General features: G+C 44.5%; 1 protein-coding gene across 2 annotated transcripts in view; it reads right to left on the bottom strand.

The window, feature by feature from the left end:
* Positions 1–25267, bottom strand: part of LOC119655816 (homeobox protein vnd) — a 57816-nt gene that overhangs the window by 6535 nt on the left and 26014 nt on the right. For both annotated transcript variants that reach the window (XM_038061920.1, XM_038061921.1), the window contains exon 2: positions 2428–2756. In XM_038061920.1, the coding sequence (XP_037917848.1) occupies positions 2428–2756 (329 nt within the window). The remainder of the gene's footprint in view (positions 1–2427; positions 2757–25267) is intronic.

Genomic DNA, 25267 nt, shown 5'->3' with positions numbered 1-25267 from the left:
TAGCTGTTGCGGCCGAGCCCTCTTTGCTGCATTTAGTGTCGAAGACTTAGGATCGTCCGAGGACCGGTTCCACTTTCCGCAGATGCCCCGAACGATCCTTTACCCTCAACCTTGGCACAGCCCTTGGGTTGTGGTTTGCATGAAGGCGGTTTGCCTAGAGGTGATTTGCCCGAAGGCGGTTTGCCCGGAGGCGGTTTGCTCGAAGACGGTTTTCCCGAAGGCTGTTTGGTATCCGTGGACAGGTGCTTACCCATGGGCAAGACTTCAGCCTCAGCAGGTGGCGCCGATTGGAGCCTACTGTCAGGAGTGCTGATGGAAGGGACGTGCTTCGGCTCATCTGTTAAGGACTGGGTCTCAATTAAATTGGTTCCCACCTGAGTAAGTGGAGAATCTGCGTCTAGACTCGGGTTGTCCATCGATGAACTTAGGGTTGTCCCTTCACTCGTGGTTGGATCGTCACGATCGAGGTTTAATTGTGTTTGTTTAACAGGTTTATGTTTTTGTTTTTTTGTTTGTTCATAATTGGCTACCATGGCCTCAGTTTTGTCGGCGAAATTAAGTCGATCTCGGCAGAGCCCTTTTTTTGCCGAGACAAGGCTAGTTGAAACTGGGGGTCGCCTGATACCCAGAGTTCACCGTTTACGGCCACATGTTAGCCCCTGTGACCATTCAGCCCTCGGCACGATAGTCCCACCTTGATTTGGGGTTTTGATTACCGCTTCGCTTCAGGTGTCACCTCCCGTTTTCTGGAGGATCTTTCTTACTGAGCTCCCTCATCACGACAAGGTAGGTAATCGTTGAGGGATTACCTACCATGAGCCATGAGTTATCAAGAAAAGAATAACTTCAGCGCTGGGTTGGCTAATGCCGTTTGCATTCCAATGAGCAATTCTTATGGTATTTATTTTTTATTTTAAAGAATCTGCAGCATCATATGTTGGTCCTTTATTAGTTCCTGAATCATGGTGCTGATAGTATTCATGAACTAATTCAGATTATTCGACAGTGCAGCAATATTCAAAGGTAGTTCTTGATATGAACTGTCAGGGACACTTTCGTCTTGACCTTGGCTTTTCATTACATCAGCAAATCGCACTGCAGGACGAATAAGCTGGTAACTTAACGGACCTATCCAAAGGGTCACCTGATAAATTCCAAGAAATTGATCCATTTAGACAGGCATCCTGGCAAGCAGCAAATAGTTGATCCTTCAGCTTAAAAGAGTTGTATGTGTTCAGAGGTATGCCATTCTCTTGTTTTTCTGTTCTGATTGGCAGAATTTCATACAAAGCAGTTCAAACAAAGTTTGCAGGAGTTTTTTTGGTTCTTTTAATGCTTCCTCCAGTTGAGAAAAAAATACATAGTGCCTAGTGTACACCAAACAAATAAGGATAATCTTCATAAAGCAATGAATCAGAAACATGAGTGGGCTTAGATTTTCCATCAAGTTAATAGTATGCAAAAGGATATCCAACTATCATATAAAAGCCCGTAGTCAACTCGAAATTTATTTGAGTATCTTTAAGTCCTGAATATGCCTCACGAAGGATAATATCAGAAAATACTGTTAAAGGCACCACTTAGAAGCAAAATAAGCCAAAACTGGGGGTTGACTAGTCTCGAAATACTAACATAGAAGCACGAAAAGGAGAAGTACCAGTAGAATTGTACGGGAACATACAAATGTGCATTGTATAGAAAGGATCAACTGTTTGTAAAATCCTTAACCTTTACACAGGAACTTTTCCCATTCCAGAAAAAAAATCAATTGAATCTCTCGTGAGGATACTCCACGTCAGAATTCAAAACCTTTTAACGTTATCCCCTTCTCTATTTATCGAAAAACGGAAATTTTAATTCAATTGAATCCATGTTGCATCCTAGCACGACATAAAACCATCGTAAATCTATGCCCGAATGTATTTCAAAATAATCTCATCAATTGTGTACTTGCGCTTGGTTCACGCCTCTATTTGAGGTTTCTACGTGTCCTTTTTGCCATGCAACAACCAGAAATTGACTTCAAAGGCTCAATGACAAATTGTGAAAACTATCGACGTACAATAGGAAAGGGAGCGCCCTTGCGGCAGGAAATAATTCTTTCACACCATTGTGCATGGAAGGGGCCTGCAAGGACATCCAGGCATTACGCCTTTCATGTAACGATATTCAAGTACAGGTAAAATAGTCATCACGATTTTTTCCCTATCGATCTGGACGGGCACAGGCAGATGTGCATGTAATTGCATTTAATTCCTGTTTGTTGCCATTAGCTCCTATCTTGTGTGTATTATAAATGGATCTGAGTACCCACAGCTGGTCGCAGGATATGCTGTATTGCTCGTGGTAGGAAAAGGTGCGGAGTAGCGCGTGCTGTTGTTGGAGGGAGTGTCTAGAGAGTGAGGAGTTGGGAACGGAACTACTTACCATAGTGCTCGCCTTCACGGATCCACCGCGACGACTGCAGGAGGGGATGACTGAGGTGGTGGTGATAGCCAATATTTTCACCGAAGGATGGAGTTCCCGCGTTGTGTGACGGCGATACATATTGCGTTGTTGACTGAACGCCGTTTTGTTGACTATTGTTATTAAGGTGGGCTGCAGTGGTATCACCGAAGGTGTTGGGCTCATTACAGGCATCACTGCATAAATTAGGTTGCAATCCACTGGTGGCTTTTAAGTCGGTATTGTCTAGGTTTAAGATATCTGATATGTGAAATCCCGAGCGCTGTGAGGATATTTTAGTGTCGAATAAACTGTAAAGTAAAGAAGAAGTTTCGTTAATATGTGATAACTTAAGAAAGGGAGAAATTGTACTGATATAAAAAAAAATTCCACCAAGGAAGTGGCATTATTCCAAGGAATTACTGAATACCCACTTTTACTTATTCTAGACAAATCTTTCCATGGTCGCAAAGGGGAAGAAATGGAGTGAAGGTCGAGAGCTACATACAGATAAAGAACCAAAATTCATATATGTGCAATACTTCTTCGGATTCGCACCTCCGATCTGCCGCCACATCATTCCGCCCCCCAGTTGAGAGAGTGCTGGTTCAGCAGAGTAAGCCAACCACGTTATCTCACTCACCGAGCGAATCTGACGCTTCGCGGCGCCTTCTTAAAGCGACCGCCGGCTCGCTGAACGCTTTCAACTTCGTCAACGAGACCCACTTGGGCCCCCCTCGAATGTCGAGCTAAAACGAGTGTTCGCCTCGCTCCAGAACTCTAAACGAGCCCTCGTATGGTGGTTACAGCGGCCTCCCAGGAGCGTCCATCCGAATGAGGACCTGTGAACACGTCTCAATGTCCCTGGGGGTGTTGACCTCTGTTGTTGCGTGTCGGGAAGTTAAAGTTGCTTAACCCTATTCTGATGTCCAGCACAGGTTCGACGGGGAGGCACTATGAACTTCTCTCGGTGAGCGATCCGGACACCAAGGAGGACTAAAGGCAAGGGTCGCGACCATGACGCGACATTAAGAAGGCCTTCAACGTTCGATGCTAACGTTCTAGCATACCATTGAACTGTGGATGGTATGCGGTAGTGCTATGCCGATTGAAGCCAAGGAGCTTGCCTAACTCTACGAAAAGAGCAGACTCAAACTGCATTCCCTTTTCCATTATGATTACTACTGGTACTCCAAAGCGCGGAATCCACTCTCGACAGAGGGCCTCAGCACGTGATTGTGTCGTAATGTCAGCCAGTTGTATTGGTACAGGGCACCGCGTAAACCCATCGATGATTGTGAGGCAATACTCGTAATCGTACGAGTCTCGCAAACGGCCAATAATGCCGAGATGGATGGTGTAGAAGCGCTTGGTCGACCTAGAGAATGCACCTACTTCTTTCCGTACGTGCTTGTTGACCTTGCATTTCTGGTACGTGATGCACTGTCTGGCCCAAGAGTTTACGTCCTTGTTCATGGACGGCCAGAAGAATTTCCCAGTGACTAACCAGCTCGTCGTCCTGATGCCTGGGAGCGCAAGATCGTGTATCGTGTGAAATACTTCCCTGCGAAAATCGGCCTGGGTCTCTTTTCTGAGGTCTCGCAGAGTAAATAAGAGTTTGAGGCGAAAATAGGAAACTCCTTGAACTTATATTTGGAGTTTGCCTTCAAGTTCAAAAGCTCTGTGTCGTCTTTTTGTGCCTTTGCGATTCCCGTATGATCGACCCCGGCAGGGACTGTGACTTTCGAGATTTGGGACAAACCGTCTGCAATAACATTGTCTTCTCCAGACACATGTTGGATATCAGAAGTAAACTGACCGATATAACTCAAGTGCCGAAGTTGGCGAGGGGATCCTTTGTCGGGCTTTTATCTAAGCACGAAAATTAGAGGCTTGAGATCCGTGAACAAGTGAACCGCCTGCCCTGCAGGGAGAATCGGAAGTATTTTATAGCAAGATACGCGACGCGTAGTTCACAATCGTACACGCTGTAATTACGTTGAATGTCTTCAGAAGCGACAGGGATTTGATGATACGCCTTGGCTAGATCCAAGGTCGTAAAAATACAGCAGTTCGTAAGTGAATGCGCAAAATCATGGATCAGTGGAATGGGGTATCGGTCGGGAACTGTCTGAGCATTCAGACGCCTAAAATCTCATTCCCTGTTTGGCATAAGGACCAAATGAAGTGGAGGAGACCAGTCAGACCTGCAGGTACCCTGTTTCATCAAATCGTTAAACTTTTTCTTCGTAACGTTCGGCGCAGTCCGAGACTCACGTCCACCTGCTTATAGCCATAGGTGCGGATGAGAAAGGAGTTCGCGACACCGAATCGTAGGTTTTGCGGGATTAAATTGTTCAGACGGGGCACAGAGAGAACCGACACTTCAGCGCCCGTGTCGATCAGGGTAACCGTCGCCGAGGAACCCAGGGTGCTTAGTTTTTTGTTGCGTTAAAAGTACATCCGGTGGCACATTTAGTTACTTGAGCTCCATACTTACGATGATATCAGTAAACCGTCGAGATCGATGAAGGTCCCGGCATGCGACTTCCCAAACGCCCTTTTCGGGAAGCAGACCTCGACCATGAAAGCACTAACCATCGCTGCGAGGTTTATGACCGCGTCGGATAGTGTCGTTACCATTACCTTGAGCTCGTCGATTTCCCGAGCTGTGTCTCGGGAAACTTCCGCGACCACGGGGCATGGGTGATGGACAACATATCCAGCAATCCCCACGTCGCGCAGATTAAGATGGTGCGATCTCCGGGAGTCATTGCACTCAGAGGGGCTTAGCAATTTCGAGCCAACCTTATCTCCACCCAGGTGCTTTATTTCTCGAAACAACTGGCTGGGGATACAGTCGCCTCACGTCAGGTCATTCAATAAGTGATTAAGCTTTGCTTCTCCACTTAGCGGAAGTCGCCAAATCAGCTGCTCCTTTAGACGGACGTACGAGCATTCCTCAAGCACATCCGAAACCAGTCTATTGGTTTCTTCGTCGAGAACGATGAGAACAAGTGGTATCCGCGACGCTAGTCAGCGCAATTGCCCCCAATTGGCGGAACCACACCGCCGGAAAAGGATCGCGATGGCCGCCAACGAGGGAATCGCGTCTCCCGCGGTCTTCTCCTCGCGCGATATATTCAATTATTTAAAAGGAGAGCGGAAAAATAGGCGGAACACCAGAGCGGACAAACAACCCCAATTTGTGTGTGAATTTGTGATGATCCTTACCCTGGATCGTAATCTTACAGTTAGAAGTCAGAAAACCGATTCGGATCACTTTCTCGTTGGCATAATGCTCCGAGCTCAAATAACAACACCTCCCAGAATCCCCTCTGACAATCAGGTGAGAGTTAACACTGAAGCCATCCACATCCACAGCCCTCCGCAACACCTATAAGAGTGAAATGGATGCCGCAATAACCGCAGTCTACAGAGATCATGGAGATGAAGCATCAAGAAATGATGTTCACAATCACCTGAAGAACGTTATCATAAATACGGCCACAAACATACTTGGCCCCAGCTGCAAAAGAGCATACTCAGTGATGCTGCATTTTCAAAGAACGGAGGCACGCGCGGAGACTTATTACGAACTCCGGCGAGCGGAAAACCGACTTCACAGACGAAAAAAGGAAACCGGGGAGAACCAACGGGTCTGTGAATTCGAAAAGTACAGGGAGCAACCGCACCAGGCCCGGAAATTTTATCAACAAGTCAGCAGGATGACGCCTTACACACCTCGATGTTCACCCTGCCGAGACAAAGAGGGAAATCTGATTTCCGACAAAATGTGCATATTGGAGCGATGGGTTGAGTACTTTGGTGAGCTACTGAACAACCAGAACATCGGCGAGTTGGACGTCCCGCCAACTGAAGACGACGGACAAATACTGCCACCACCAAGTATAGAAGAAACAGTCCGTGCAATTCATCGCCTTAAAAATCATAAGTTGCCAGGAGTTGATGGAATTACAGCCGAATTGGTTAAATATAGAGGCGACCAATTACAATAAGTGGTTCATCAACTTGTACTCAAGGTGTGGGACAGCGAATCAATGCCTGACGATTGGCAACGAGGCATTATCTGTCTCATACATAAAAAGATTTTCTTCGCTATCTTGCTCGGCCGGATAGCTCCATACGCCCAGAACATCATTGGCCCATACCAAAGAGGCTTCATTCCAGGCAAATCAGGAACAGATCAGATTTTCTCTGTGCGGCAAGCAATGGAAAAACTGTTGGAATATGGACATCAGTTGCACCATCTGTTCATCGACTTTAAAGCCGCCTATGATAGCATAGCCAGGGTAAAACTGTACACGGCCATGAGAGAATTCGGTATCCCGACGAAATTGATAAGACTAACTAGGATAACCTGACCAACGTGCAAGGCCAGATAAAAGCAGCAGGATCACTCTCAAGACCATTCGACATCAACAACGGTCTACGACAAGAGGATGCCCTATCATGCGTCCTCTTTAACCTGGCCCTCGAGAAAGTAATCCGTGATGCTGAGATAAATGCGAGGGGTACGAGCCTCTTTAAGTCCACTCAACTACTGGCGTATGCTGACGATATCGACATCATGGGAAGAACCACTCGAGAAGTACAAACTGCCTTCATCCAGATCGAGCAGGCGACCATTGGCACGAGATGTTGGGCTAATCTTCAATGAAGGCAAGACAAAATATATGGTGGCAACGTCAGCACCAAAAACCAACCAACCAACGACATCAAACCGCACTGGTCAAACCGGAAGAATATGGATAGGAGAATACAACTTTGAGACCATTGACAATTTCTCCTATCTAGGGTGGAAGATCACAACCGATAACAGCTACGATGATGATCCGCGCACGGTTGTTGTCAGCCAACAGAGCCTATTTCAGCTTACAAAGACTGTTCCGCTCGAAACGTCTCACCATAGGGTCAAAGCTCTTACTGTACAAGACTATGATCTTGCCAATCTTCATGCATTCCTCGGAGACTTGGGTTCTTAGCAAAAAGAATTGCGAACTCTTGGCCGCGTTCGAGAGAAGAATCCTCTGAAGAATTTTTGGCCCCCTACATGAGAATTGACGATTCCGTAGCCTACATAATGACGAAATCTATGAGCAATACCATGACCGTCAAGTTGTGGATAAAATCCGTCTCAATAGGTTACGGTGGGCGGGTCACTTAATCCGTATGGATGAGGAGATCCAGCCCGGAAAGTCTATAAGGGAAATATCTATGGTATAAAAAGAAGACGAGGCAGACTCTGCTCGAGATGGAGCGATGGCATAGGTCAGGAGGCCAGACAGCTTTTAGGGATATCGAATAACGCAAAACAATGATGTCTCTATTAAGGCAGGCCTAGACCGGATACCGGTTGCTGCCGTTGATGATGAGAAAAGGTGGCGTTGGTACGACGATGATAATGGACTTGGGGAATCTTTTCTTCATGGGTATCCAAAAGGACTCTGTACTGTCTCTGCCCAAATTTCAGCAGGCCCGTTAGTGGAAAACGCCAAAGATAACATCGGTTATCGGTACAAACTTTTGGAAGATTTCGGATTATACTCATGTGAAAACAAACCCACGAAACATAGGGAAGAAGCAATACTCATCAACATAAAGAGCTGGAAAACAAATGATTTTTAATTCAACATTGGGAATAGCCGAAATATGAGAATTTCGGTAGATGTAGCGTTAAATTTTAGTCGATTTACTTTTCAGTAACTCAGCCCTGAGGAGAGGAGAGTGGAAGGGCGTGATTTTCCACATATCCGGATTTTTTCCAGGGGTCTGGAATAGAGAGTTACTCTAGCCGAAACAATTGCTATTTGCGGAAATCATCATCGTCTACTAATCCTTAAAAATGTTTGTTATATTTACTTGAACGTTAATAATCAGGAAAATGCAGGAACAACGTTACTAAACAATTCTTCAAAAAAATAATCCACGTTCTCATTCCGGGGAATTTGAAATATAGTCATCCCAACAGATTACACCCTCTCATGTTTATGCTACCATTGTATTGTGTGAAGCTGTGAAAATCGAGGAAAATTTCAGACCTATTTTTACTAGGATACCAAGGAATATCTTTGGAGAGACTCCACGTTTTCCATTTTTCAGTATATATCCAGGACACAATCGAATCAATTTAGAATTTTCAAAATAATCACCGACATATGCTGAAGCAACATTCAATGTCATGTTTCCACCTCAGGTAGTGAAAACACTTTTCATTCACCGCAATCCAATTGTATTCAGCCCAAATAATAAAGCTATTAACAATAATCCCAAGCAAACCTGCATACACGGCATTAGCATCTGTAATGGAATTAATAAGAGAATCCATTTCTCCGGTAAACTTGGTATTATCGTGGCTTAAAAAAACATATCAGAATCCGTGCGGCACACTATCGCCTCATACCCGTCTGGGAATTCCCACCTTTGAGCCGTGCAAGTCCGCCGTTGTTGTCCTTTCAATCCACGGCAAATCTCCTTGCGTCCTCCCGCTCCCTTGAACAACGACGATTCGGACTAAACGCTGCCGATATTGACACATATTTTTATTACTTTCCAAGCCTTTTCACGTTCGAGTTTCTAATTTGCTGATATTTCAGGTGACCGAGGACTCAGTGCATGTGATTTCCACTGAGCCGAGGAGATGCGAACATGTGTTCGAAATTTCCCAGGGAAAATCCACAACATGTGTTTTTCAGGTACATGACACGCAAACAAGGTGTAAGCAACACTAAATCAACATAAACCTGTGAAGAATCCTTAAAGTAATTAAATTTGTAAAAGGCCCACCGTGGATTATCCATGAAGGTAACACACTGTAATACGCAGTCGGATGCGATTTGGGCCTTATGCACGGATTTCGAGAGCCTTTCCGGCAGCAGGTATTTAAGGCTCGTCCGCAGCACATATTACATAAAGCAGATAATCCCAGCCAAATTGTTTACGTTCATTATATTTATCCAAATTTTCGGGATAAGAGTGTATAGCGTTGCAAATATTTATGAAATGCATACACAAACTGTGATCCGTCTGAGTCCTGATCCTGGTCAGGGGCTGGAGTTTTACAAGATGATGAAGTCCATTGGCGAAGTGTGAAAATGATTGACAGGGGCTGTAATGAAGGGCAGTACGTTGAATGGACCGAGTCCGTTTTTCTGAATCTATTTCCGGTCTTTCAAATGCTCTCAACAATGCAAAAGATACCGCAGTCCTACGATAACAGCCAAAATATTGTGTAAGATGCCTCCTTACACGTCTCCTTTCAATGAAACCAATTACTGGGGAAAGAATGTTGAAAGGATCCAATTAACTTGCAAACAACGAAGGTGTTATTGATAGAATTGTAATCGCCTCAATATCTACAAATATCCAATTACAACGGCTTACAATGTAGCTACATAGTTTTGTGCAAAAAAAACTTGTCAAAACTTTGTCAAATATACCATTGTGGGCATCCTTGTTGTTGATGTAGTCAATCCTCTACTAGATCGGTCGCTTCTTTGACCGGGGCACTCGGATAAACGAGCCTTAACGTCCAAAGATGCTAAGACTTCATCTTCTTTGATTTCCCCAATCAATTTATCCTTGGAGAACTCAGTTGAATTCTCGACCGATCTAGTTTCAAACAGTTTCTCCACATTCTGGAATTCCTTGGCTAACTATTTGACCATCTGATGCTTGGAAGGTATCCGCGGAAACGGAAACTTCCCTCATCTCCTTGCCTGGTTTATGCACATTGGGGAGTTCTTTGATCCTATTAATTACCGGGGTTTGAGACTGTCACTCAAAAGAAGTCTTACTGCCTTTTAAAATCAAGGCTCCTTTTGCGAGTGTCCCGGTCAAAGAAATGACCTCTCTAATAGAGTATTGGCTAGATCAACAACAAGAAGGCCTACAATTCAAAGGTGACGTAAAACAATAGATGAAACTAGTCAATCTCTGTATGAAGGAAAACTACATTACTTTTAGGGGTGAGCATTATAAACAGATTCCTTGTATCTACTAGACGTGCCTTAACAATTCAGCCTTCCGGCCAAACTTCCCTCCGAAGAGAGCGTTTTTCGGTCGTAGCAGATGGAAAATTTCTCGAAGTGTGCGCCCTCACCGGAGGTGCAACTCTAGCAGCTTGACTTATTTAACACCACACCATCCCGAGTCCTACGCCACCTTTGAACATACACCGAAACAAGCCAGGACCATTGCTCAACCATGAGGTATGCGTTCGTTATTTCTTTAAGGACGTTGTTGGATTCGGAGCACACTCCAGGATCCAAAAACTTATGCCGTCTAACGCTAAACCGATGAACCGTCCTCCACTTAAAAGACTGGAAGTCGTTGTGGCATGCTTAGATATCGCTCGTGTATTGCAATGTCCAAGCCTAGTAAAAATCCACCCTCTACGTTCAACGGAAGGAACAAATTATCCAAGCTACAACCATGCACCCTGTACCACTCGAGCTCCCTCTAATTTTAATCGCGCTGTTGGTGAAGCATATTTCTACCAAAGCTTGGTTTATATTCATAGAAGTAAATGAATTCAGTACATATAGCCTAATAGTTTTCTTATCTAAGATGCCCAACAGTTCCAACAGCCTCGTGCCAAGCTGCTGTTAGTCGATGTGTGGAGCCTCAGGACATTCGCCTACCACACCCACGACCATGAAGCCTATGCGACTGCAATGTTTCCCGGTGCCACCCCATGGAGGTTTCCCTACCGCCATTTTGATGTTTACTCAGCAGATAGTGTCGTTACCCTTTCTGCATCATCCCAACCTTTGAGCACCAGCATTATAAACAGTTGGAGAACCCCTGGTCCGCGCCCATCAGCGAAATCTTCATGGTCAACCTGGAAACGAAATTATCTTCGGCAGATCTGTTGCCAAGATTTTGGAGGAGGTATGCAGATAATATCGGCGATATCATCAAGAAAAAAGAAAGAAACGAAAATACGCCCGACTTCCTCAACATACTGTATCCCAGCATTGAGTTCCCCTTGGAGATAAAAAAGAAAGGGCAATTACCTTTCTTTAACCTGCTGTTGAGGAGAAAACAAAGGAAATTAGATCTGAAAATCTACTGGAAAACGACAGACACCAAACGAGTTATCAACTATATGATCCACCGGAGGGCGTGATGAAAAAGACGAAGCTCATATTTGCGATCACCAGACTGAATGGATACACCGAACGCACCATCCGTAACTTGATCAGCGAACTAAAGAGGACATTTCAACAGGAAGAGCTCACCACGCTAATACAGTCTGGAAATTTACAGAACACCAAAAGAAGAACTTCTCAACAGGGGGTTGGTTAATACCAGCACTGATTGCCAAACAATTAAGTTAGGGCGATTTTACGGGTGCCTATTATAAAAAAATTGAAAGGCCTTTGGCTGGTGGTATTGAGAGCCCTTCTCACATCATCGAGCACATTTGCAAAATCTTGTACTTTTGCATGGTTTGAACCAGACTGAGCGAGATTCCCAGAACACTTAGCGAGGCTGTGAAAGATTTAGGTACTATACTGTAGCTGACAATATAAAAAAACTACAACCCCCACTCAGAGGTTCAAAAATTAATCTTTCAAGTAAAATGATGTCAGCCAAATCAACCTTAAAAACAGTAATATGCAAGAGACTCGCCTGCTCTTTGCTATATAAATAAGTCGGTCGCAAATGAACTTGGCGCCCTACCGTCAAATAACCCCCGTCCTCCATTGTCACGAGGCAAGTTAGTCCGCTCAACTTAGAAATTCGGATGATGATGGAGTTCGGATATACTAGCCCATTTCCCTTGCTGGACGCTTACCAAATCGACTTTCGTCCACGGCAATATTCACAACACAAATGCTAGTGTAGGCACACCGAACACATTCAATTGGTTTTTTGTTGTTTTTGTTCTTCCCTCAAGCATTTAATTTCAGTGCCAGCTTTAGATGTCACCAGATTTCGACCAACAGAACATTCTCTAAAAATAGAATCAACTCTAGATCGGGTTCTTTGCAGAAGTCCTCAGTACTTGGAAGCCGGCGTCTGGATTCGATAACTATCAAATTCTTTCCGAATATCACGGCTGAACATGTCAGCTAAGCAGAACAGATTTCTTAGATGTCATCAGTACCAGAGTGCAACTTGATCCCTTCTAGGCAGATCTAGAGTATCAGCTTGCAGTTAGCACTTAGACGACATATGATTGCGAAGCCATGCCCTCAGACTCAGTCTGTGCCATACAAACCAACGAGAATCAATTAATTCCCTTTGATAATACTATCCTCTGAGGTGCTCTATCCTCGTATAAGCGCCCTTACAAAGTGGTGTATTACCATACCCTGATTGTCACAAAAATTCTTGCTAGTTTCGACCCCATGCAGCGCAGGCGCGGTGTATCGATTCGCCAAGAGCGCGGGACGCTATCAAAAGCCTTAGCGTAATTGATATAGTAACTGAACATACTTCCCTGACCTCTAATATATTATTTCACAAGTAGCTTCCATCCAATCCAGAAGGCTTTTTGCTCCTTGAACAGAATCTTATTAGTCTTGACATGGGCACTGGTGTTTTTAATAATAATGGATGTTATGAATTTGTAAGGGGTTAGTGAGTAAATTATCAGTCTTGTGCCTGTGGCTCCAACACCATGTTCTTTTTAGTACACCTCGCTCCATAGTTACTTATTCGTATTCCAGGAAACGGTCTAAGAACTGTTAGTGCAATGAGAAACAGAATAATGTTGCTTCAGCCCCCAGCTTTTACGATTTCGTAACAGGAGCGAGTGTTAAGAACGTTAATTTCTTTCGTCTATTTCAGTCACTGTCTATGGGAAACTGCCGAATTGGCCGCCATTGATTCCGACAAATAAACTGGACTGGGCTTCACTTGGTCATGGCCTGGACATCAATCTGCTCAGCGATTTCGAAGCCGTTTAGCCTACTATCGAAACCCGATACAGTGACCAAGTAAGGAAGAGTGAAATATCCACATTTTTGAATAGATGTGACAAAAGCTTATTTCTTAAGATGAGCGAAACAGATTCCTTCTAGGCTCTTGCTTAGAGTACCACCATATTGTTTAATAAGAAAATGTTGGGAAGCCCATCGAGGCCATGTTCATCATTGATATCAAAAATATTGATGAACAGCCCAACCAAGATGGAGAGCCAGTGAATTTGTGCAAGTGGAGGGAGACTGAATATATTTTGTTTAAATTTCGAATGTCTCTCACACAGAATACAGAATTTACATAACCACCGTTTTTTTTCACACTAATCCCGAAATAATATAATAATATTTTCAATTGCAAGAAGAAACACCACTCTCTCATTCAGCTAAGCAAGGAGTCAAAAGCAAGGAACACGGAAGCTAATAATTTCCCTGTTGACTCTGCCTTCACTTCGAGGAAAAGGAGTGAACTTGCAAGGCTCGTGAGCACATTACTTTCTACGCGATAGTTAATATTTCAAACACTTTGAACTTCAGAGAATGCTTCAGGGCATTCAATGATAACAAGTCTCTTTAATAACGGAACTCCGCCATGCTATTAACATAGTATGCTGGTCCCAAGCCCAGGTAAAGGAGGAGGGTTTGAGGCAACGTACTCTGTACTATCCTCAGTAAAACAAAAATAAAATGCTGAGATCAGGGAAAGAGATAAATAGTGTATAGTTGGAGTTATTCCACTATGCTAAATCCTACCTGATCTCTCTTGGTGACAGGCCCCGCGACAGGTCGACCAAGAAAATGCATAGAATGTCGTTGCAAACATGATGATCGGATTGAGTCACAAGCCTCGGAGAAATGCTAGGGCGTGCACCTCAGTCGACGCGGCAGGACGGGCCCCGGTCCTGTCGAGAAATGGGCAAGGGTTCTTGACGCATGGACGGCGTCAGGACGTAAGCAAGTTAGTCCCCACACAACGAACAAAACAAATACGTGTCTGCACGCTCAATGTTGGTACCCTAACTGGAAAGACGGAGGAACTCGCAAGAGCCCTTCGGAAAAGGTGCATTGACATCTGCGCTCTGCAAGAAACCCGATGGTCTGGTGCCAAAAGCTGCGACATTGAGCGCGAACATGGTAAAAATGGCTATAAACTTCTCTATTTTGGTAGCCCACACACTCAATATGGTGTTGGCATTGCCATCTCAGAGGGTTTCCGTGATGTCATTAAAGAAGTCGAACGATTTGATGATCGGCTGATGAAGCTCACCATTATATCAGCTGATCGCACTATTCATTTATTCACCGCGTATCCACCACAGACAGGTCGACCTGATGCCGAGAAAGATGCCTTCTGGCAACTTCTCGATGAAAAGACTTGTCACGTGCCTGCTGACGATTACATAATCATTGCCGGCGACCTTAATGGTCATGTGGGTGAAAAGGCAGACGGTAACAGGTGCCATGGGGGAAAGGGGTTCGGAGCGCGCAATGAAGGTGGCGAGCGTATAATCGATTTTGCGGGTACCCATGACCTTGTACTTATGAATACATGGTTCATCAAACTTCTCAGAATTCTCATAAGACGCCAACATTTTGCCACTGCCACTGATTGCAAAGTCATTCCCTATAAGACCATCGCACCTCAACATCGGCCGTTGATTGCCGTCCTGCGAATTAAGCCACCGATAAAACAGCGTGAGGAACGCACTGGCCCGCCGCGCATTAAATGGTGGCGATTTGGTGAGAAGAAAGAAGAAACGGTCTCACTCATACGATTGCCAACCATTACGAATGTGGAAGAATCATAGAACCAAATGAAAGACACGATCCACAAAGCGGCCTCTGCAACCCTCGGGGTCACCAAGCCGGGTAAGCGGTACATCAACCGAGATACTTGGCTTTGGAATGATGATGTTGAAATGAAGGTCCGTGAAAAGAAACGCCTCTACCACAAATTTCTCGACGATAAAACGCCTGCTAATTGGCAAATTTATAAGAATGCCAACCGGGAAGCAAAGAAAGCGGTCGCTGTCACCTGAGCGAACCATTTCAAAAATCTTTACGATAAACTGGACACTCGGGATGGCGAGATAGATCTGTATCGACTTGCTAAAAGCCGTGATGAACGCACACAAGGTATCGAACACTTCTGTTGTGTTAATGACAAGAACGGTACTTTGCTTACCAGCCGTCGAGCCGCAACGGATAGATGGCGAGAATACTTCGAGCAGATTTCAACTGAAGAATTTGCTCATCCTCCACTTCCACAATCATTGCCGACATTGGGAGCAGTTCCACCAGACAGCGCAACTGAAGTCGAGGAGGCAATAAAACAAATGAAATCGGGGAAAGCAACAGGACCTGACGACATCGCATCTGAGCTCTGGAAAGCCAAGAGCTGGGACCCGAACACTGTGGCTCAGTGAATTCTTTAACCGGGTTATTCAGGAAGGAAGAACACCATCTGACTGGCAAGAAAGTACCACTGTTCCAATATGGAAAAAGAAAGGTAGCCCAGCAGAATGTTCAAATTACCGTCCGATCCAGTTACTTTCCCATACCATGAAGATTTTTGAACGCATTCTTGACAACCGTATTCGCGAAATCGTTGAAATGACCGTGAATCAAGCCGGATTTGTCAAGAACTGCGGAACTACTGACGCAATACACGCTGCGCGGTTTCTCATGGAGAAACACTGTGAGAAGCATCGCCCTCTTTACATTGCCTTTCTGGATCTAGAGAAAGCGTTTGACCGTGTACCACACGAACTCATCTGGTATGCTTTACGACAACACTTCGTGCCAGAAGAACTCGTGCGCTGGGTTCAATTGCTCTACCACGATCCGAAAAGTAAAGTTCGAAGTATGGCGGGTGTATCAAAACCGCTTCGCGTCTCTGTTGGAGTTCATCAAGGAAGCGCCCTCTCACCACTCCTCTTTGTCCTTGTTATGGACACCGTCACACGGGATATCCAACGTCCAGCGCCCTACACACTGCTTTATGCAGATGATGTTTTCCTAGCATCTGATGGCAAAAATGATCTCGAGCAACTTGTTCAAAAATGGAACGATCGCCTCATACAACACGGTGTCAGATAGAATTTAAACAAAACTGAATTTTTGACGACCGATCCCCATGAAACAGGCACAATCACTGTCAGCGGCAGTGATCTGCCCAGAACTGAGCGATTTAAATACCTCGGGTCAACGCTATCAGCCAATGGAGAGCTGCGTTATGAAATTGCTTCACGCATTAACGCAACCTGGATGAAGTGGCGTTCCACAACTGGTGTCCTTTGTGATCGACGTATCAACGAACGTCTCAAATCTAAAATTTAGCGCAATATCGTCCGTCCAGTCGTTCTCTATGGTTCTGAGTGTTGACTGACCATAAAAGACAATGAACGGCGTCTTGCGGTAATGGAGACGAAAATGCTACGTTGGACTAGTGGCGTCACACGTTTAGATCACATCCGAAATGAGGATATCCGCGATCGTTATGGGGTTGCACCGATCGTGGAAAAGTTGCGAGAGAGGCGTCTTCGATGGTATGGTCACGCAATTCGTGCAAACGAGAATTCACTTGCAAAGATTGTCTGAACATCGAAGTCGATGGTAAACGGCCAAAAGGCAGACCTAAGCAACGGTGGCTTGATACGCTGGATGGGGATTTGAAAGCCTCGAGATTGCACCCAGATCAGGCATTCGATAGAGCCAAATGGCGAAGCCGATCACGACGAGCCGACCCCGCTTGTGAACGGGACAAAGGCTGAAGAAAAAGAAGAGGAAGTCTCTTTAATAACGGAGCATGCAGTTCAAAAACTAAGGTCCTCGAAGCAGCGAGTTCGTGTAAGCTTAGGGAATATGGGCGAAAACGATTCTACGAAGCCACGGAATACGATTTATCTTTCAATGAACCGACCGAAATCCGAAGAATCAATTCTACACGTGCCAGCTTTAGTGTTAAAAAAACTCAACGGCTTCTAGGCAGACAATCTACGCTAACATAATTTCAGATGGCCATCACACATCACATCATGCGGTACATAAGGAAACTATCACTACTACCAAAATATGAGTGGTCTTCATCGGTTCATCGAGGACTGATTCTGGATTCCTTCCATTTGGACCTAAGATTCAACTTAGTTTATGGAAAATTCTGCTTCGCTGGAGGAAGCACCGTTATGTGCTCACAGTGAATATCGAAAAAGTTCAAGTAAGAAAATTTTGCTAAAAATAATTGGGATTTTCAACACCTCTCTGAAGAGAGGATCCTCGCGTATGTAATCAAGGAATTCCAAGTGAACACAATTACATACGGGTCAATACGTTCAATGAGGCAACTGGCCGACGATGAAAGGTAAGCCTTATCTACCGCAAAGGAAACACTAAAGCAGGACTTTTATCAGGTTGTGTTTACTGGAGCAAACACCAGTGCAGAAGTTTTGATACTGCAAACACAAATAATCAAGTTAAGGTGCAAAAAGTGTTTCAAACTCAGGAAATGGATATCCAGTGATGAAGCTCTCCTAATACAGCTTCTAAATGACTTGGAGGAACAACTTTCCGTGGACATTTCTAATAATGACCTCATTAAAGCCTTGGGCATACATTGGGATGGGGTGGTCAAAGGGTAGTATAGGTCCCGGGGCGAAACGTGGATTGGTACCCACGATGGAGCGTAAAACCTGGGAAATGCCTGCTGAACCAACACCAACAGCTCTACTACCAAACCCTATCTCCACCTCCACGTGGTGAGCGCTGGGAGCTCTTTCTTGACGAAAAGCTGCAGACGGAGAAGGATGAAGGCGAGTCACCCGCGCCTAAAAACGGGACAAATTGTACCAACTGGTCCTTCAGGTTGGGGGTTGGGTAGGGCTGACAACCCTACACGGAAAACAACTTGTTACGAAGCCACAACAGGAGCCTCGGATAGGACGGATTTTAAAACGACGGACCCGGCAACGACAAAGGAACAACGATTTGCGCATTTTCTCATGGAACGTGCGCTCCCTGTACAGAGATGAAGCTGATAAGCAGCTAGCCGATACCCTGTCCCAATATAGGGCTGATGTAACAGCGTTGCAAGAGATGCGATGGACAGGGACCGGTTTCCTGGAGAAGAGCCACTACACCATATATTATAGCGGTCATCCAGTAAACCATGTGCTCGGAGTAGGTTTCTTAGTCAGCCAAAAAATGAAACCTGCTGTTATCGGCTTTGAAAGCATAAGTGAACGACTATGCACTCTGCGCTTGCGAGGCAAGCTTAGAAATATAAGCCTCATAAACGTTCACGCCCCTACAGAGGAGACTGCAGAGTCGGAGAAGGATACCTTCTACGAGGCAGTAGAAAGGACCCTCGAAGCCTGTCCCAGATATGATATCAAAATCATACTTGGGGATTTTAACAGCCAAGTAGGGAAGGAGCCCGTATTCAGGCGATACGTTGGCTCCCATAGCTTACACGAAAAAACAAATGATAACGGACTGCGGACTATTCAATTAGCAGGGTCACACGAAATGGTTGTTGGAAGTACCTGGTTTGCGCGGAAAGCGGTCCACAAACATACGTGGGCCTCTCCAGACGGGACCACTTTCAACCAAATTGACCACGTGTTGATCGAACGCCGCCACCTCTCAGCCTTGATGAATGTCAGAACATATAGGGGGACCAATATAGACTCGGATCACTATCTCGTTGGCATGGTGCTCCGAGCTCGAATAACAATACCACCTAGAATCCCCTCTGACAATCAGGTGAGACACCTATAAGAGGGAAATGGATGCCGCAATAACCGCAGTCAACAGAGGACCTGGAGATGAAGCATCAACTAATGATCTTCGCAACCACCTGAAGAACGTTATCATGGATACGGCCACAAATATACTTGGCCCCAGCCGCAAAAGGAGTCGGAACGGCTGGTTTGACGATGAATGTAAGCTAGCAACGGAACGGAAGAATGCCGCATACCGAGTAATGTTGCATTCTCAAAGAACGGGCACGCGCAGAGACTTATCACGAACTCCGTCGAGTGGAGAAGCGACTTCACAGACGGAAAAAGGAAGCCTGGGAGAACCAACAAGTCTGTGAACTAGAAAAGTACAGGGAGCAACCGCACCAGGCGCGGAAATTTTACCAACAAGTCAGCAGGATGAAGCCTTATACACCTCGATGCTCATCCTGCCGAGACAAAGAGGGAAATCTGATTTCCGACAGAATGGGCATATTGGAGCGATGGGTTGAGTACTTTGATGAACTACTGAACAACCAGAACATCGGCGAGTTGGAGGTCCCGCCAACTGAAGACGACGGACAAATACTGCCACCACCAAGCTTAGGAGAAACAGTCCGTGCAATTCATCGGCTAAAAAATCATAAGTCGCCAGGAGCCGATGGAATTACAGCCGAATTGGTTAAATATGGAGGCGACCAGTTACACCAAGTGGTTCATCAACTTGTGCTCAAGGTATGGGACAGCGAATCAATGCCTGACAATTGGCAACGAGGCATAATCTGTCTCATACATAAAAAGGGAGATATCACACAGTGCAGCAATTATAGAGGTATCACATTGCTGAGTACCATCTATAAGATATTCTCCACTATCTTGCTAGGCCGGATAGCCCCATACGCCCAGAACATCATTGGCCCATACCAAAGAGGCTTCACTCCAGGCAAATCAGCAACAGATCAGATTTTCTCTCTGCGGCAGGCGATGGAAAAACTGTTGGAATATGGACATCAGTTGCACCATCTGTTCATCGACTTTAAAGCCGCCTATGATAGCATAGCCAGGGTAAAACTGTAGACGGCCATGAGAGAATTCGGTATCCCGACGAAATTAATGAGAGTGACTAGGCTGACCCTGACCAATGTGCGAGGCCAGATAAAAGCAGCAGGATCACTCTCAAGACCATTCGACATCAACAACGGTCTACGACAAGGGAATGCGCTATCATGCGTCCTCTTTAACCTAGCCCTCGAGAAAGTGATCCGTGATGCTGAGGTGAATGCAAGAGGTACGATCCTCTTCAAGTCCACCCAACTACTGGCCTATGCTGACGATATCGACATCATGGGAAGAACCACCCGAGATGTACAAACTGCCTTCATCCAGATCGAGCAGGCGGCGCGAGATCTTGGGCTGCACATCAATGAAGGCAAGACAAAATATATGGTGGCAACGTCAGCACACAAACACGAACAAGAATAAGGATAGGAGAATACAACTTTGAGACCGTTGACAATTTCTCCTATCTAGGGTCGAAAATCACAACAGATAACAACTACGATGATGAAATCCGCGCACGGTTGTTGTCAGCCAACAGAGCCTATTTCAGCTTACAGAGACTGTTCCGCTCGAAACGTCTCACCATAGGGTCAAAGCTCTTACTGTACAAGACTATGATCTTGCCAGTCCTCATGTATTTCTCGGAGACTTGGGTTCTTAGCAAGAAAAATTGCGAACTCTTGGCCGCGTTCAAGAGAAGAATCCTCCGTAGAATTTTTGGCCCCCTACATGAGGATGGACGATTCCGTAGCCTACACAATGACGAAATCTATGAGCGATACCATGACCGTACGGTTGTGGATAAAATCCGGCTCAATAGGTTACGGTGGGCGGGTCACTTAATCCGTATGGATGAAGATGATCCCACCCGGAAAGTTTATAAGGGCAATATCTATGGTAGGAAAAGAAGACGAGGCAGACCCTGCCTAAGATGGCGTGGGCCAGGACGCCAGACAGCTTTTAGGGATATCGAATTGGTGGACCTCGGCGCAAAACCGGGATGTCTGGAGTTCCTTATTAAGGCAGGCCTAGACCGGATACCGGTTGTTGCGCCGTTGATGATGATGATACATTGGGATCCTGCAACTGAGAGTTTTAGGTTTAGACTTAAATCAAAATTAACAACCACCGTAGTTACGTAGCACCTCGGGCAAATACAACCGATTCTTAATCCTCTAATCCTATTAGCTTTCCCTATCCCTTTTCCATTGCACCCGCAGGGAGAAGACGGAAGAGGAGGCGCTTGGCTATCTGATATTGTTCCAAAGTCACTAATTACCCTCAGTTCACATATGCTATATGACCGCGACCAGCTACTTCGAATTTCCTTGTTCGTTACTGCTGCAGCTCAAACAGGGCCGCATCAAGCAAGGGCCAGTACAAGAGATCCATACTCCGCTAACGTATCTAGGTTCAACGATATTTGGTAAAATTTGCGAGAGCAGTAGCTTCTTCTACATTTTCCACATGCAAAATTTCTGTCTATTTTCCAACCCGTAATTTCATGGGTTGCAGGCTCTTTCGGGTTGTTATTAGAATCATTCCATTTTATGATCCACAAATACTAGCCCGACACTTTCAGTGGGCTTGGAATCTGCCAGATTGGTTAATTCGCTGGTATCTCAATCTCGTGATTGTGCTGTGCTATAACAACCACGGCAATATCGCTAGCGAAATCTCTTTCTTTTACTCCTCCTAACAGAGCCAGGCGTAAGACTGCAACGTATATGATGTTCCATAAAGGCAAATATATTTACGATCCTTGAGAAATCCAGCTAAGGCACGGCAGTAATTTGCGCCTTCGTCACCTTTATATTTTAGTTCCGTGTCAGAAAAATAACTTGTCACTTTGTTTTTCAGGAAGTATGAAGTACTCGTATTTATAACGATAGATGACCAATTTACCGAGTTGAAAGCTTTCATCACATCCAAAATACCCATCGCATAATATTCTTTTGACCCCCAGAGATGTCTCTCGGAACTCTTACACTTTTAAATGTTTCTATCAATTTGTTAGCGGCATGCATATTAGGTGATATATTTAGAAGTCTTTCAAATCTTTTGCCTTCTTTTGGTAACAAAAGCAAACATCCCTTTATCGAGGCCTTTTTTCACAGTAAATAGAAGCATATATCGCTTCTTGTGGGCAGCAGCTTCCACTCTTTTCTTCGGAGTGTCATTAGGCACGACACTTTCTTGTTGCTTATTTTTCTGAGCAATTCCTCTTCCATAATCCGAGGTATGTCCTATAAATTGCCTACGCCAATTGGCCATGAGCACCAGATCCGGCGTAGCTCTGAATGCGTTACTCAATTTGCAGCCCTTGGATTTGTTCATTCAGAGCACTGCAATGAGAGCAGCTCATAGCCTACTTCAATTAGATCTCAATTTGAAAACAATGGGCGTGTATTCCAGGCCTTTTCGACTTGTTATTAGAACGGCTTCCATTTTTGTGCATCCACTTGACATCAGACTGGACCAAATGAGAGAAGTGAGTCAGTGTTTGACAATTCCACTATAATATCGTCGGCAAAACGGGCTATTTTTGCTCCTTCCAGTAGAAGCAATATTTCACAAGACTGGACCCAGCGGCGACCATTGACCGACATCGTCTGAGACACGTTCTTAATTGGCATCTTCGTTCTTGTCGGTGAAGTAACTAGCCACTATGTTCCTCAGAAAACCCGGATACTTCATTCCGGTGAGCGATATTTTGATGAAGGAAGTACTCTTTTGACACCTGCAACTGTCTCTACTGTACAAGGGGTTAAGATGTCCACCACCACCTTTATATCGTATTGTATTGTATCGAGGGTACGGTGGCGTTTTCTAAATCCAAACCGCATATCGCATAAACCATTTTCAGCTATCTCCAACAATCTGTTGGCAATTATTCCTTTTAGGATCTTTCCCAACGTATTCAGAAAACAGAGTGGGCGACATGATAATAGTCCAGACATTAAAGCCAAAAATTGGGTGCGACCTCTGCATTTTTTTTTTTCGAACATACCTTCACCAAAGCATGTTTGCTTAGTTCGAATAAGCATGTCTGGTTTCGTATGAATACCAATTTTTTCTATGATATTTTTGCTTTCTTTAATCGAAGCTTTAATCTTCTCCTCGATCGTTGGACGGATTCTTCCGGCTTACCGGCATTTTGCCCTGAGTACCTTCATTTCCTGATCCGATCAGCAGCGAGGCGAGTCTCTTCTGCGGAGTGCTCTTTTCGACATTGCTGAAGGAGCTGTCCTTTCATTTCCTACCTGTTAATTTGGAAATCTTCTTCTGTGGTCTTTTATTTCAAACATTACCACCTGAAGAGCCTTGTCCATAAGTTTTCAGTCGCCTACCATCTAGGGTTAGGTAAAAGGGAACCAATGGCGCAGGTGATAGCAATAATTTCTCTTATGGTCTCACCATAATTGACAGTTCCTACTTCCCAAGATCTGAATGTCACCAGTAGCCTATGGTGTCTGATGATAGTATACTTACTACCTCACCCTATCGCCCATGCGCTAAGGTCACCGTCGGTAAATTCCGGACCTCTATTGCCTGCGTCTGTGGCTGTAGCGTGAGATGATATATACGGCCTTAAGCTACCCCACTACTCACTGCGTTTCTGGTCCTCCTTGGGTCACCATTTGCCTCTCCCATATGTAATCTACTTAGAGCCGGCTGTTAGTCACTTTCGACTGCCACATCAGAGTATAGTTCCTAGAGAGTGGTGCTCTCTCAACTATTTTCTCTGAATTTCCCCTTACTCCAACTTCATCTTTCTCAAGCTATGGTTGTTAAAAACCTATTTTATCCATTATTTTAAAGTATTGCGAGGTGGAATAGGATCACGAGGTCCCAAATGAAATTCTGAAAGTCTATCGCGTATGGTTATATCATAAGTAGGAACTATTTAAAAAAATGTGCAGGTGGACAATAGCAAGACAAAACCTTGTCGTATCTCTCACATATTATTTGCCTATTTGCGAATATCCTTATTTTTCGCGTACCTCATTTTTGCCCTTCCTGCCTACTTTAGCTAAGCAGACTTCCACTCATTATACATAGATTTTCTTGCTCGAATCTTTGACCAAACGTCCGTAAAAATATAATTTCATGTTTGAGGACCACGCACCGATAGATACCATAAATTAGATCCCGTACCTTAGAAATACACACAACAGTATTATCAACCCCCCTCCCCCTTCCAAGCTCGAAAAGTCTAAAAATCCTTAAGTGCTTTTACGCATCAGTGGTCAAACATTTATATTCCTCCTGTCTTACTTAAAGTGAAATAATCGCACACGGAAGAATTATGTTGTACACCTTGCAGGATATATAGAAAATCTATTTATACCACATCCTTGGCTCCGTTGGCTTTCTCCACACAACTTACACCTTTGTTGTTTGTATGTTTTGAAGCTCATTATGTCGTAGTCATAACATCATATTCTCTCTGCAATATTTCATTAAGTTTCCGTAAGCTATGAAATATGGCTTTAGCTAAATATCTTAGATACTCGCTTTCTAAGATACAAATATATTATATTATGTGGTCAGTACTCTTTGGTTAGTCGTCATTAGTGGCTATATCATCGCTTCTGAGGGTTGTTCTTGACTTCGCCACGCCTTTTAATTTACTTCCACGGAGGGTTGCATTGCGCAGCTACACATTTTTCAGGAACACAATTCTGAAATTTAACACACAACCAACGGAAGAATACTTAAAGATATGTAAATCGAGTGGTGTGCACTTCACAAGCAAGAATGCTTACATAAGTGAAGTGGAAAATCAAGAACGGTTCCTTTTGGATTTTAAATTTATTCAATTGAATTGTAAGAATTTAAAGATAATTCAATAGTGAATCTCCATTATTGTATATTTATCAATTTAATTCATTCTGGAAAATTAATAGAAATAAAATTTAAAAGATTTCGCCCTTATTAAAAAATTTATTAGAAGATTTGATTGATTTCGGATTGGATATTTTCGAAGGTTGGGGCGATTTATACGAAAATCATCGAGCAATCTATCGAATAACAGGATATGGTATCCTGGGTGTGAAATTAGCACTACCAGAC

The sequence above is a fragment of the Hermetia illucens genome, chromosome 4, assembly GCF_905115235.1.
Source record: "Hermetia illucens chromosome 4, iHerIll2.2.curated.20191125, whole genome shotgun sequence".
NCBI classification, from domain to species: Eukaryota; Metazoa; Arthropoda; class Insecta; order Diptera; family Stratiomyidae; genus Hermetia; species Hermetia illucens.
The sequence above is the reverse complement of the archived record's forward strand: the minus strand, read 5'-3'. Positions and strand labels throughout refer to the sequence as shown.